This window comes from Odocoileus virginianus, chromosome 17 (assembly GCF_023699985.2).
Source record: "Odocoileus virginianus isolate 20LAN1187 ecotype Illinois chromosome 17, Ovbor_1.2, whole genome shotgun sequence".
Taxonomy (NCBI): domain Eukaryota; kingdom Metazoa; phylum Chordata; class Mammalia; order Artiodactyla; family Cervidae; genus Odocoileus; species Odocoileus virginianus.
In genome coordinates, this window is record NC_069690.1 from 46461576 (window position 1) to 46475463 (window position 13888).

The 13888-nt window shown below is 56.5% G+C and overlaps 1 protein-coding gene across 2 annotated transcripts in view; it reads left to right on the top strand.

Annotated features, from left to right (window-relative positions):
• Nucleotides 1-4236, top strand: part of RPTOR (regulatory associated protein of MTOR complex 1) — a 310827-nt gene extending 306591 nt beyond the window's left edge. For both annotated transcript variants that reach the window (XM_020875726.2, XM_020875727.2), the window contains 4 exons: nucleotides 515-601; nucleotides 1474-1590; nucleotides 1855-1984; nucleotides 2645-4236. In XM_020875726.2, coding sequence (XP_020731385.1) covers nucleotides 515-601; nucleotides 1474-1590; nucleotides 1855-1984; nucleotides 2645-2713 — 403 coding nt within the window. In that variant the 3' untranslated portion in view covers nucleotides 2714-4236. The remainder of the gene's footprint in view (nucleotides 1-514; nucleotides 602-1473; nucleotides 1591-1854; nucleotides 1985-2644) is intronic.
• Nucleotides 4237-13888: the final 9652 nt, after the last annotated feature.

The window sequence follows — 13888 nt, forward strand, 5'->3', positions numbered from 1 at the left end:
CCGGGCAGAGACCTGTGTGTGCTGGGTGTGACTGTGTCCTGGACCCTTCCCAGGGGTCACACTCTGAGGCCACCTCCCCGTCACGTGCATCCCAATCCTGCTCCCAGTCACGGACTGCACCAGGCTTCCAGGAAAGCCCGTGTCCCTCTGTTTCAATAGCTTTACAGTCTGGAGTTCTCGGTCCCAGCCCTCAAACCCACAGGGAGATACAGTGTGAAGTCCTGAGGGGGGCTGGCAGTGCCCGGGGCCCCAAGAGGGCATGACAGCCACCCCGCCTCCAGAGGCCCCAACGTGGCATGAGGTGCCCAGGAAGGGGCATGCCAGGAGTGCGAGGTCACTCAGTCACTCACGGTGAACATGAGACAGTGAGGGCTGACTTCACAGCATGGGCAGACTGTGGACACTTCACATAAACTCCTGGTTCCCTCTGCTCAAGAGAAAGTCCACTCTGCCTCGGAGCATCAGGGACGCCCACAGTTGTGCCCAGTCCCTGACCCTCCTTCCTCCCCTCCAGCCGCGTCATGACCTACCGGGAGCACACGGCCTGGGTGGTGAAGGCCTACCTCCAGAAGCACCCCGAGGGCCACATCATGAGCGTCAGGTAATGAGCGTGGAATATTCATGAGACATTTTGCTGTAAAAACATTATTTTCCCTCCATCTAAAATATGTCCTTGGTATTTAAACAGCTGGGAAATATGGCATTTCAAGGTAGTAATTAACTTCTGCTCTGGGACTGGCCAGAAAGGTCAGGGCCGGCACCAGGGCAGGGACAGCAGGTCCTCCCGCTGGAGAGCTTGGCCTGCGGGTATCCTGTGGGTGGCAGGAGAGGGGGTGAATGAGGCAACCGGGGCATAGCCTTCCCGCGACAGCAGCATCTGCTGGGCGTGTGCCAGGATCACCATGCGGATCCACCGTCTGCCCATAAATCCATTCCTGCTGCCTGGTAAATCCTGTGCTGAGAGCGGTGGATATTTATTTGCCCGTTAAAGGGACAGCAAATGTAATTTACTGTCACAAAGCCACCATTTCTCCAAAGAGATGCTCTTCCCTTGTTTGTAACGTGGAAACAGAACACAGCTCTCAAAACGGTGTCTGCCAGGCCCAGGGCAGGAAGAGGTGACCTCCCATCCTCCCCTCCCATCCGTCACCACATCCCCGCTATGTAAAATCTAATATCCGGCCAGAAATGAACAAATAACTCACAGCCTCCCCCAGGTCTTTGCTCACCCTGCTGTGTGCCTCAGTGGCTGGGCACTTTCTGACTCTAGGGAGGGTCCCCGGGGCTCAGCAGCAGGCCTGGCACCAGAGTCAGTGGGGTGGGCCCATGTGCCATCCAGGGGCCTCCCTGGACACTCTGAGGGTCCAGGGGACCATGGCCTTGAATAGCATGTGTGGATGGCCCCTGATTGCACGTGGTGCATCCTGGGGCCCCGGTATGCCCACCCAGCATCACCACAAGCCCCTCCCGCAGTGTCAATGGGGACGTGCGTTTCTTTGACCCTCGGCTGCCGGAGTCTGTGAACATCCTACAGATCGTGAAGGGGCTGACGGCGCTCGACATCCACCCCCAGGCAAACCTGATTGCGTGGTAAGTGCTGCCTCTTCTCTGCCCCCTGCCCTGCCCAGCTGGCTCCCAGGGCCCGGTGTAAACAGCAGGCACCACGACCCACCCCCAAACCTGTGGAGGAGAGCTGGGTGGAGGGACTGTGGGGCCCCTTTGCTGCTCCTCACCTGCCTGGCCTCATGGCCCTTGAGGCTCAAGCCCCCTTGTGGGGGTGACCAGAGAGGAGCCCCCTCTCCCTGTGGACACGCCCACCTCCCTGCGCTGACTGCCAGGCCTTCTTGTGTGCAGCGGCTCCATGAACCAGTTCACCGCCATCTACAATGGCAGCGGAGAGCTGATCAACCACATCAAGTACTACGACGGCTTCATGGGCCAGCGGGTCGGCGCCATCAGCTGCCTGGCCTTCCACCCACACTGGGTCTGTGTCTCTGCCCCCGTCCAAGGGCTGGGGGTTGGGGAGGTGCGGGGAGGTGCTAGCAGCAGGCAGAGGCCCCCGCCCCGCACCACAGTCGGCCGCCCCAGGATCTCCAGGGGCCGTAGCCTCCGGACTGCACTCCCTCTGGAAGCAGCGTCAAGTTCTGTCACTCAGGGGAGACATGAAGTAGCCCCACTCTTTGTGAACCCTCTGGGCCCTGCACAGACCTCAGCCCCAGAGAGAACTCCCCTTGAAAAGTCTCCTGGGGTAGGAGCAGCCCAGACCCCATGACCCGGGTGATGGCACCGTCCTAAATTACAGTCAGCCGTGTGGCTGAGGGCTGCCGTGTTGTAAATTAGGATTCTCCCACCTGCCTGCGTGTGGCACGAGGCTCCCCAGGAGCCTGGCGTGTGGCTCTCTGCCAAAATGCATGGCATGAGGTTCCCAGAGCTGTCCCTGGGGCGCCGTGCTGAAAAGAAAAACATGGGCGGTGTGCGGAGCGGGCGGGTTCCCTGTGACAGGGCGGAGGTGAGGAATCTGCACCAGCTGTGTGGCCCAGGAGCCCATCATTTCCGCGCCGGCCTTGCGGGTGGAGTTGGGGTGACCAGGCCTGGCCTGCACCCCCCCGAGCTGCTCACCCCCGTTCTCTTCTCCCTCCCGCAGCCGCACCTGGCCGTGGGCAGCAACGACTACTACATCTCCGTGTACTCGGTGGAGAAGCGTGTCAGATAGCGGCCCCTCCCGGCAGGCCGCCGTGTACATAGGGGACCCACCACGCTGCCCTGAACACTGGCCCGAACTGGCTGCTGAGGGCTCAAGAGGGCCCGCACTGTCTGTCTGTCTGTCTTTGCTGTCATGCCCAGGAGCCCAGAGAAGGGGGCTCTGCTGGAGTCCTTGGTGTGACGGTCGCTGCTCTGCTGAGACACGGATCCCGGACTGAGGACACGGTCACTGTACGTTCCAGTCCCCGCCCGTCCTGTTGTCGTCTGAGGTTTTTAAGGGGGTAACACACTTGTTTTCTTTTCCAAGTGATGCGAGCATTAGTCCCCAAACCAGACGGAAGCCAGCTCCTGGGGCTCCGTGCCCCCCGGCGTGGGCTTCTGGGGTGGTCTGAGGCCGCTGGCTGAGGCGGAGGCCTGAGACTGAGCGAAGGACAGATAGAGGTGGCCTGTCACCCGCTGGTCATCACCCCAGGCCGTCTGGCCACACCCCAGAGCCCGAGCACACCCCTCCCCACAGGCAGGCCTTCCTTCTGAGTGTCGGCAGGAGGGGCTCTGGTTTCGAAGGAGAGGCAGGTCCCTTGGGCCACGGGGCTTGTTTCTCTCAAGTGCTGCTCTTCCCCGGCCGGTGCAGGGAACCGTGGCCTCCCCACCCGTGCCCCGCACTCATCACATGAGCACACGTGGAGGGGCTGCCCAGCCTCGAGTGTCTAGGGGTGAACAGCGCCGCCCCAACCCTCTGTCCCCACACACGTGGGGGCAGCTCACACCTGCAAGGTACACAGGAGGACTCCCGGGTGGGTGGCAGCTTCACGCGTGTCCACTGCACGCACGCGTCTGTGGCGGGGCGCTGAGCAGCCACGTGTAGAACACAAGACACAACCACAATGATGATATTCTAAAAATCATATTTTCCATTTTCCTTGGGAATCAGGATTATTCAGAGAGAGGAGTGAGCTGGCTTATTTAACTCTGCCAGTAAGAGGCCAATAATAGTGGGAATGTGAGGAAGAGTCATGCTGTGGACCTGGGTGGGCTGGACAGGGCTTGGGGCTGGGCCAGGGGCTGGCCGTGACTGCTCCCCCAAGAAGGTTCCAGCATGGTGTCTACCGTGTGCTGGGTGAGTGAGCAGCGTGCGGGTGGGGAAGGCCGCAGAAAGCTCACCTCACCCAGTGCTCCAGACACAGCGACTTGGGAACCTTCCAGAAGCTGAGCTCCACCCACAGATGCCAAGCTGACTGCCCACAGCCGATTTCACAGAGCAGTTCCACTCCACATTTTGAGCTCACGTGTGGTTCTGTTTGTTTTGAGACAAAACTATCCCCAGGCCAAGCGCGGGGGCCCCAGTGGGGCTGTCTTCACAGGTCTGATGCGAAAATTCAATCATGAAGTTACAGAGGCTCGAGAGAGTGTGACCTAAGGGTTCATTTATCTCTATTTATTTTATCAAAATGAGAATTGAAAGACTTTGACGAAACATGGAATTGTAACACAAAAAGTGAGAAGGATAAACTGTTAATAAAAGATAAATATGCAGAGGGCTGGCTGGAGGCGCTGTCCTTTAAGGCAAGTCCTCCATGTCCTCGGAGCTCCAGGCACAAGGTGGTGCTTCCCGGCCCTTGGCCCCCTTGGGCACAGCCCCAGCCCTGTGGCTTGGACAGTCGGCCCAAGAGAAGGCCCTAGATTTGGGGTCACCCCACTCTGCTTGTGAGCCCAGGCCCCCAGAGGGAATCCCTCTGCCACTTCCTGTGTCTTTTCTACTTACCACCTACAGTTAGAAGCCAGAAGGCTGCGTCTGGGTTGTTGGGGATCCGTCTTCCCTCCCTCATCCTGTGGCTTGGGGACCCCGACTCCTTCCTCAGCCAGCATCCCCTCTGATCCCAGCCTGTGACCCCTCGGGCCCACCTCATGGTCCAGGGTTGGCTCCCCTGTGGGGGCCGGAGCCCATGTTCCTGCTGACACGCCAGCAGGCCTGAGGGGTCCCAGCCCCTTAAATGCACCTCACTCCTGAGGGGTCCCAGCCTCTTAAATGCACCTCACGCTTTTGGGGTCCCAGCCTCTTAAATGCACCTCATGCCTGAGGGGTCCCAGCCCCTTAAATGCACCTCACGCCTGAGGGGTCCCAACCCCTTAAATGCACCTCACACCTTTGGGGTCCCTGCCCCTTAAATGCACCTCACACCTGAGGGGTCTCAGCCCCTTAAATGCATCTCATGCCTTAGGGGTCCCACTCCCTAGAAGCAGCTTGGGTCCCAGGTCTTGTCACCCTCATAACAGGAAATGGGGCCCAGGCATGAAGTAACTCACCCAGAGTCACACCCACTGGGTGGGTGGTAGCAGGAACCGGGTCCCACCTGGCATCCTGACCTCGTGGCCTCCAGATGGAACCTCACTTGGCAGACAGGGTGTGATGAGTGGGGAGGTGGGCAGCACTGGGAGCCGGCCATGCACACTGGCACCGAAGGAGCGACAGGAATTGAACTGGGTTCACTAGACTGGATGGGGTCGACCTGGCCAAGGACTAGAGACCAGCCCCTGAGGAGGCCAGGCAGGCTGTGACAGGGGCATGGTTGTGGGGGCACACGGGGAAGTGAGGAGCCAGGACTCAGGAATGAGGCAGGCTAGCTGCCCCCTGGACCCAGACCAGTAAAGCCCCTATGTCAGCCCTCAGGGCAGCTGCAACATCACCCCAAACGTGTCAGCCAGGACAGACTCACCCTCCTGGGCCTGGAGAGCCCCGCGCCAAACCTAGAACCAAGGAGTTGGCCCAGTTCCTGCTGGAGCTTCTCAGGGAAAATCACTTTTCCCCCTTTTCCAGCTTCTAGAATCTGCCCTCATCCCTTGGCTCGTGGCCCCTTCCTCCTTCTGAGCCGGCAGTGCAGCTGGAGTCTTTCTCACAGGGCATCACTCTGACTCAAGCTCTGACCCCACCCCCCCACTTTCAAGGACCCTGTGATGACACAGCCCCACTGAATGATCCAGGACAATCTCTCCACATCCGAGTTGCTGACTAGTAGCCTTAATCCCCTTTGCCACATGACCTAAGAGGTTCACAGCTCCCAGGATTAGGATGTGGGCCTCTTTGAGAGACTTGATTCTGCTGACCACTCTCTCTGTAAGTCCCTTACCAAGCAGAGTCCCCAGATGCCGGGGGTGGCCTAAGAGGAAGTCAGGGAGCACTGAAATGGGAAGGAAGACATCCATCCCTGTTCTTGAGGAACAGGGAAGGGCCCCTGCTCTCCAGAGCTGTGCATTCCGGGCCAGCTGCCTCCACGTCCCTGGGGAGGCCCGTAGGGGGAGGCCCCGAGGCCTTGGCACGTGAGGGAGGCTGTGGGGAAGCAGGTGGATTCCCCAGTACAGCGCCCACTTCAAAGTGGGGAGGGGAACTATTGCCATGGAAACCTGGGGTCTGAGCAGCTGGAACTCCTGAATTAAATTACAGTTTGTTTTAAACAAGAAGGATACCCAGCACTTACTCAGCTGCACCCGGCACGCTTCAGCAGAGAGAGTAATATTTTTCCCATTAGCATCAGTTATTCTGTCACTGGGATTTGAATACAAATCAAGTGCTCATAAAAATGAAAGATGGGCATGTGGCTGGAGCTACCACAGGAGGGCGCCAGACCCAAGGCTACACCCTTCCCACACTGGCTCTGAAGGGCTGCAGTGAAGGGGCCAGAAAAGAGCCCACCGGCACCGCAGGGCTGGTGTCAGCTTGCCAGCCAGGAGCCAAGGATGACTGTCCTAGGTGGCCGTGCAGGGACAGCTGTCCAGCTGAGGAGAGAGAGGGTGGGGAGGTGTTATCTCATGAGGATGACCAGCTCGGGGAGGCTGTGCTCTGTGGGTGCCTCCTGGCTCAGCGGCTTTCAGCACAGGACCACCTGAGACTTGGCCATGGGCTTGTCCTCAACCCCGTGCAGACACCACGCTTCAGCACATAGGAGGCGCCAAGAATTCCCAGCAAAGGTGTGTTCACCTGGGCGACACACAGTCAAGCACGTGCATGCAGGTGGGTGATAGTGATTCAGTCTCAGGACGTGGGGCCTGCAGAACGAGTTTGGAAAAACGTAATTACAGACAAGGGCTGGGTGCACCATAAGGCCGTCTGGCCACTGTCTGCATTTTGGGGTTTCTACAGGGGTTCTCTGGGAAGAGGTCAGAGGGGTTGGCCTCTCAAGGTTGTTCTGCTTCTCGGGTTCAGTTATACAAGCTGGCTGAGGGTCCACGTGGCCCGAAAACTGGCCAGTGCCTCCTGGCCTGGGGCAGGTGAAGATGGGGTAGGACAAGAACAGGTGAGGGAAAGGGGGGACTAGAGGGAGGGTGGCAACTGGGATGGGCCCAGTAGTGTCCCCTAAAGGGACAGCCAGCAGGCACATCCTGAGACCCCCACCAGCCCCCAGGACCCCAGGGCTGACATGCAGCCATCAAGGGAGCCAGGGGCCAGCATAGGAAGCCACAGCCCCAGGCCCACATGGGCCCAAAAGTGTGCAGCTGGGACGAGCAGCTGAGGATCAGGCATCCAAGTGAGGCGTCCAGTTCACCGACCCAGGGGCTGCCGCTGGGTAAAGGAGGAGAGGCCATGAAAGAGGAACTGAGGGGACAAGCCACCGCCCCACTGTAGAGCAGACCCAGGGGGTGGGGGCGGAACAGGGAGGCGAGCGGGGCAGGTCCAGGTCCTGGGGCAGCAGGGCCCTCCCCCACACCTCTCCACACCAAATCCAAGACAAGGGGTTCCCAGAGAGGCCCCAGCTGTGAGGGAGGGACTGGAGGTGATGGGGGGCAGCCCAGAACTTGTCACCAATGCCCACAGTGCCCTGCTTTGCAGGAGGAATGGCCTGGAGGCTATTCTGTGAGGGAACCCAGCCACGTGTGGGACCCCTGCCCCTGCAGCCTGTGGAGGGAGTGACCCCAGCTCCACAGGGAAGGTGGCAGCTGCCAGCAACAACCACAACCAAAGCCCAGGCAGAACCCACGTGGGGTTTCCTCTTTTTCGCTCTTTACTGGAACTTGTGCACTGGGGAAAGAAACAAATGACACACCAGCATTGAACAACTGGAAAAGGCAATTAACAGGCCAATTCCATTTACAAAAGCATCAAAAAGAATTAAATACCTAGGCATAAATGCAATAAAGGAGATGAAAGATTGTACACCAAACAACAAATCATTGCTAAAAGTAATTACAGAGGAACTGAATAAATAGAAAGACATTCTGTGTTCGTGGGTTGACTTAATATTATTAAATGGCAGTATTCCCCAAAGCAATCTACAGGTTCAATGCAGGTCCTAGAAGATCCTAAAGACCCTTCTGCAGAATTGGACAGATCAAATTTCAAATGCATATGGAATTACAAGGGTCCCCAAAACAACTTTGAAAGATAAAAGGTTGGAGTCTTTCTACTTCCCTGATTCAAACCTTAGTACCAAGTTACAGTAATCGTTCTACAGTGGTTCTGTAGAACAGAATAGAGAGCCCCAGATAAACCCAGACATCTATGGGCAACTGGTTCTCAAACAAGGTGACAAAACCACTCAGTAGGGAAAGAAGAGTCTTTTAACAAATGATGCTGTGACAGCTGGATATTTACACACAAAAGGTGGACCCTTACCTCACACCACACACAAAAACTAACTCAGAGTCAATCAATGGCATAAATACAGGAGCTAAAACTTTAAAACTCCTAAGCGGGGGTTGGGGGGGGCAGGAAATACAGGTAAATTTTCATGACCTTGGCAACAGATTCTTAGATTTGACACAAGAAAAACTAGATAAACTGGACTTCATAAAAATGTCTTTTTGTGTATCAAAAGACATAAGAATGTAAAAAAAAAATCTGCAGAAAAAGATTTCAGAGAAAATATTTGCAAGTCATATATTTGATAAGGGTTTAAGGGTTTAATATCCAGAGCTCAAAGAGCTCTCACAACTCACCAAAGGACAAACAGTTCAAAACTGGGCAAAGGACTTGAACAGACATTTCTCCAGAGAAGACGTTATAGAACCAAACTTGGGTCTGTTTCCTGCACACAGCAAAGTCGAATTATTGACACCAAGTAATGGTAAAGACAAGTGCAGCATTTATTGCAGATGCCAAGCAGAGAATCCCAGGCAGCTAGTGCTTAAGAGGGCCAAACTCCCTGAAGGCTTTCAGGAAAAGGTTTTTAAAGACCGGGTGAGGGAGAGGGGTTGTGGGGTACATGATCAGCTCATGGACAGTCTTCTGATTGGTTGGTAGTGAGGTAATTGGGAATCAACATCACCCATCTGGTTCCAGTGGGTCTGGTGTGTACATGCTTGTAGGCAGTATACAGTTAACTTCTTCCACCTAGTGGGCGTTTCAGTATCTGCAAAATAGCTCAAATGTGGCTTCTCCAAGCTAGGGCAGACCCATGGCAGATCCTCCCCCTGACCTCACGGGCTGTTCTTGGACCCACCTTCCTGCACCTCCCCCACCGATGCAAGGGGTGGACTTGCACCAGTGCTGGGTGTGGGCTGGGAAGGTGCTAGGATGCGAGATGCCGCCCCTACAGGGTGAGGTGTCTGAGATGCTGAGGCGTGGGGTGACAGGTGCTGGGGTACAAGAGGCTTGTGTCTGGGAGCAAGTACCCGGTGTGGAGTGCAGAGCGCAGGGTTCTAGGTGTGGGGGTGCCTGAGTGTCCAGTGCTGGGATGTGGAGTGCTTGGGGACGGGTACCGGTGCCGCAGCCCTGGGGAGCCAGCCCACATCCCTGGCCCGGGTGTTCTCCTATGGCCGCCAGGTTGTCCTGCAGCGCCACCGCGTGGCCGCCGCGGGACTCGCCCTTACCCGGAAGCAGCTTGGCTGAGGGTCCGGCGCCAGGCTTCCAAGAAGGGTGGCCACCCCCGCGGCCCTGCACTCCTCTCCCTGGCCCCGCAATTATCTGCTCTCAAGCCCTCAAGAGCTGTCTCAACCTCTGACCCGCCGCGACCCAGCGTCCCCACTCATGGGTCCCCCGAGGGTTACCAGCAGGCAAGCACTTTCTCCTCAGCCCTCCATGCAGCCCTCTGAGTTCCCGCCTTCCCCAGGACGTCCCCCCTCCCAGGACACCCGCCTAGCGGCTTCCACCGGCACTGACCTGGGCTGCCCCATCCTCTCTGCCCACGTAGCGTCCATGAAGCTGGTCCTACCAACACCTCATCTGTGTCTTCAGCACCATTTCCTGGGCTCACACCCAACGCCTGGGACTTGGCCTGAATCCTTCTGACTTCTTCCAGAAGATTCCTTGGCTAACCCCGTGTACTCTGCTACTCTGTCACCGCCTCCTTAGTCTGACCCCCCAGGACCCCTAACCCTGGGGACCCTTGACCACGACCCTGATAGCTCTTAACATGCTGCACGTGTACCACTGGCCAGCCCCCCACTTCATCCTCCCCGTGTGTCCTGGACCGACCAGGCATCGGAATGACTCATGTTCTCAAGTGAAGCTTTACCCCAGAACCCTGGTGTTAGTGGCCTCAAAAAGTTTTGGAGGAAATTCCCTCCATTCTGCCTGCGACCGCCCACCCTTCCCTCTACGGATTGGCTCCGGCGAGGATATGACACCAGCAAGGCCACAGTTGATTGGCTTTTAGGGAACCAATCAGAGCCCTTACCTGGGAGTGACGCTTGGCAGTCTGGGAAGGTGGGCACCCAGCGGAGACTGATCGGTAGGCCTAGAAGTTGGAGGGAGCGGTGGTTGGAGACGGTGGATAGAGGAGGTGGATGGCGAATGTGGGCCACAGAGCGACGAGGGGCAAGGGGACCCGGATGGCTTCGTGCGCTAATCGTTCATGGCCGTTGGAGTTGGTGGAAGTTCCTGCCACGTGCTCCTTGGGCCGCCACCCCGCGCCTGCAATACCCTGTTGACCCCTGTGCACACACGGCAGGCCAGCCCACAAGGCCACACTTGCACGCCACCTGCTCCCTGGGTCTGCGCGTCAGGTAAGGGCTACCCCATTGTCACCTTCCCTAGAGGTCCTCCCATCGGGCTTCCAGGTTAGTTTCCTCCGGTAGGAAGTGTTCCAAGCTGTGGATGGTGACAGAGGTGCAGGGGTGGCTGACTGGGCCTTGGTAGTTGTGAGGCAGAATGGGGGCGGGGTGGGTGTCATTGTGCCCTGAGTTTCTTTTCAAGTCTAAGAAAGCTCCCAGTTCCCCAAGATCCAGTGTCCAGACCCCTGGCCTTCATTCCTGTTACCCTGTTTTTGAATCACTGATTCTCTGTAATAGATGCCTTCTTGCTTGAAATGCCCAGAGAGGTGCCTGTTTACAGAGGTTCCCATGATGCATATTTAGGGCCAGAACTCAGTCCCAGAGAAAGACCGTGGAAGACAGAAACCCAAACTTGATTGTATGCAGTGATGATCTGATTATTGTGTCATAGACTGAACTGTGTGTCCCCCTAAAATTCAGATGTTGCAGTCCTAACCTCAGACACCTCAGAATATGCCCTGATTTCACAGAGGTGAACACGTTAAACTGAGGTTATTCATGTCAGTCCTGATCCAACAAGACTGGTGTTCTCATGTAAAGGGGAAATTTGGACACAGACGGGCACACAGGGAGGCCACATGAAGATGGAGGAAAAATCCGGTGATGCTTCTCCATGCTATGGCTTGCCGACAACCAACAGAAGGTTGGAGATTGGGAGGCCAACCCTACCAACACCTTGAACTCGACTTCCAGCCTGCAGATGGTGAGACAGTACATTTCTGTTGCCTAAGAGGCCCAGCCTGTGGTAATTTGTCATGGCAGCCAGAGCAGACTATCACAGCCTGTGCCAAATAGGACACAGGTAGTGGAGGCATGCTGTAGCCACACACTTTTCTGTGATGACCTGGAAGGAAGCATTTCCTGAAAGCCAGATTCTGAGAGTCCAAGCGGTTGCAAAGCAACGTCCTGGGGGAAATCAGGGCTGTGGGGCACGCGAGTGATTTGACCACACTGGGAAGTTTTCATTTTTTAAAATGACAAGCAAGGGGCTTTAAATTCTCAGTTCAAGATAGAGTCCGAAAAGCAGAAAATGTGTAGAACTACCATAAAAGAAAATCTTTTTTTTTTTTTTTTTCATAAAAAAAAATCTTATTTCTTGTAGCAAGACTGTTGTGTCTGGATATCATTCCCCCAGTTCTGTTCTGCAGGTTGTAGGATTACAACATAAATTGAATTCTCAGCCTCACCAGGTCAGTGTGAAAGAGTCAGATGGAGAGAGCTGAGTGGGCTGATCTTGACCCCCTCATAATCACGTCAAGCCTTGCCTGCCAGCAGAAGCAACCCTGTTCCCCATCTGAAGTGTCCTTCCCACCCCGTGCTCATGAAGACCCCCACCCCAAGCAGGTAGGGGGAGACCTGCTGAGAGGAGACTGATTCTCCTCAAGACCCCACCCAGTTACCCCATATTGCCTCCAGATCCATAACTGCAGTGAGAGCCCAGCTGACTACAGGGAAGGTAGGCACACCCTAAGAATTCCAAGAAATTGCTGACTCACACTGGAGAGTCTTAGGGAGACCTCACAGGTGCACATGGCAGCCAACACTGGGCGAACTGGACAGGGTATGAGCACCTGAGACTCTGGGCCCCACTATTTTCTTTCATCTGTACTTGGACTTAGTATGGCCCAGCTGAGATACCAGGAATCCCTTGGCATAATACAGAGGAAGGACTTCAAGGGCTGGGACAGATAAGGACTTGACGTGAATTCATCAGGTGCAACTCACTCACTGAGCTCCTCGTGTCCTCAAGGCGCCTGCACTGGGCAGAGGCCCCAAGAAATCCCTTGGTGAGGACCTCGGGTTCTTGAAAAGCCCTCCAAGGTCTGCAGGCCAGGGAAGACAGCAGAGTTGCTGCCATCAAAACAGGAGCCCTGATTTCTCCTGAGAACTAGGAGGCGCAAGGCTCAGAGCTCACATGGGCAGGTCACTGGAAAAGGCAGCAAACCCACACAGTACTCACGATGCACGGTGCCAGAGAGCCCTTGACACTGGCCAACTGCAAAAGCTGGACAGTCTCAGAAAGCCTCAATGGATCATTAAGAAATGAGCCAGATCTGGGAGCCAGAGATCTGATGGGAAGGACCTTAGAAGAGAATCATGATCTCTCGCCCAGTTCCAGGACTGAACAGAAGGGAGAATGGGCTCCTCATGAAGGGGTCTATGTAGTACGCCTGGCAAACCTCCCCCCAGTGCCTGAACCATTGTGCCAGACACCGCTGCTGCCTAACAACCTCTGCCTGCCCCGGCCCTGCACTTAGGCAGAGTCAGCAGGGAAGGCTCATCTCTGCTCCATGGGACGCCAGCTGAGTGGCCCAGCTGATGGGGGATAAGAACTCCCCTAACAAGAAGGCGCATCTATCCAGAGAGCAAGGAATGCTGACTCCTCCCCACACAGCGCTCTCCAGGGGCTGCTGCTGGAATAGACACTCTGGATATGGATTTGCCTCCGCCCACCCTAGGAGGCTTCTGCCAGCTGCACTGTTGTGGACTTGGAGGCCCTTAGTGGTGTCCATGTCCTGATCAAGGAGTTCATTTCACAGAGAGGGGTGAGCGCTGGGCATGTGCCATGGGACATCTCATCTTATGACCCCACCTGCCCAGGAGCTGCTGGACTGCTAGAAAGGTGATGGGGCCCATGCAGACTGGGCTGCGGGCTCAGCCTGGGCGACCAAACCGGGCTAAGTACCGTGACTCCTCATGCCAACCAAGACACACGAGTGGAAGCCAGGGCTGCAGGTGTGGGTGGCACCCCAACCTATATCCCCAATGCCCCGTGGAGGCTTCTGCCGGGACCACGGAACCAGAAGATGGGCTCCCCTGGGGACTGGCCACCGGCCCGGAGGGCAGAGCCGGTGGGGCACGCTGCCTAGTTGGCATTTCAGTGGACACTAGAGATCAGGGTTGTAACATCACTAAACGCAGGATTTTGTGCATCCGAGCCGGCGGAGCAGTGATTTGTGAACAAGATCTCTCACCTTCCGGGAGACGGTCCACGCGGTCACCCTGCAGGGTTCCCACCGTAGTGGGAGATGGAACTTCTAGTCTTGAAGACCGCGCAGGTAGGGCCTTCTGGAAATGCACCTGAACCGCACAATTCAGGGTCCCTGAGCCCCGCCCACTGCAGGTCCAGCCCCTTCTCTGGGCGGGGCTTCCGTCCGCAGACGGCCGCGTTCCGCGTTCTGCGGCGGAAGGCCCGCGCGGC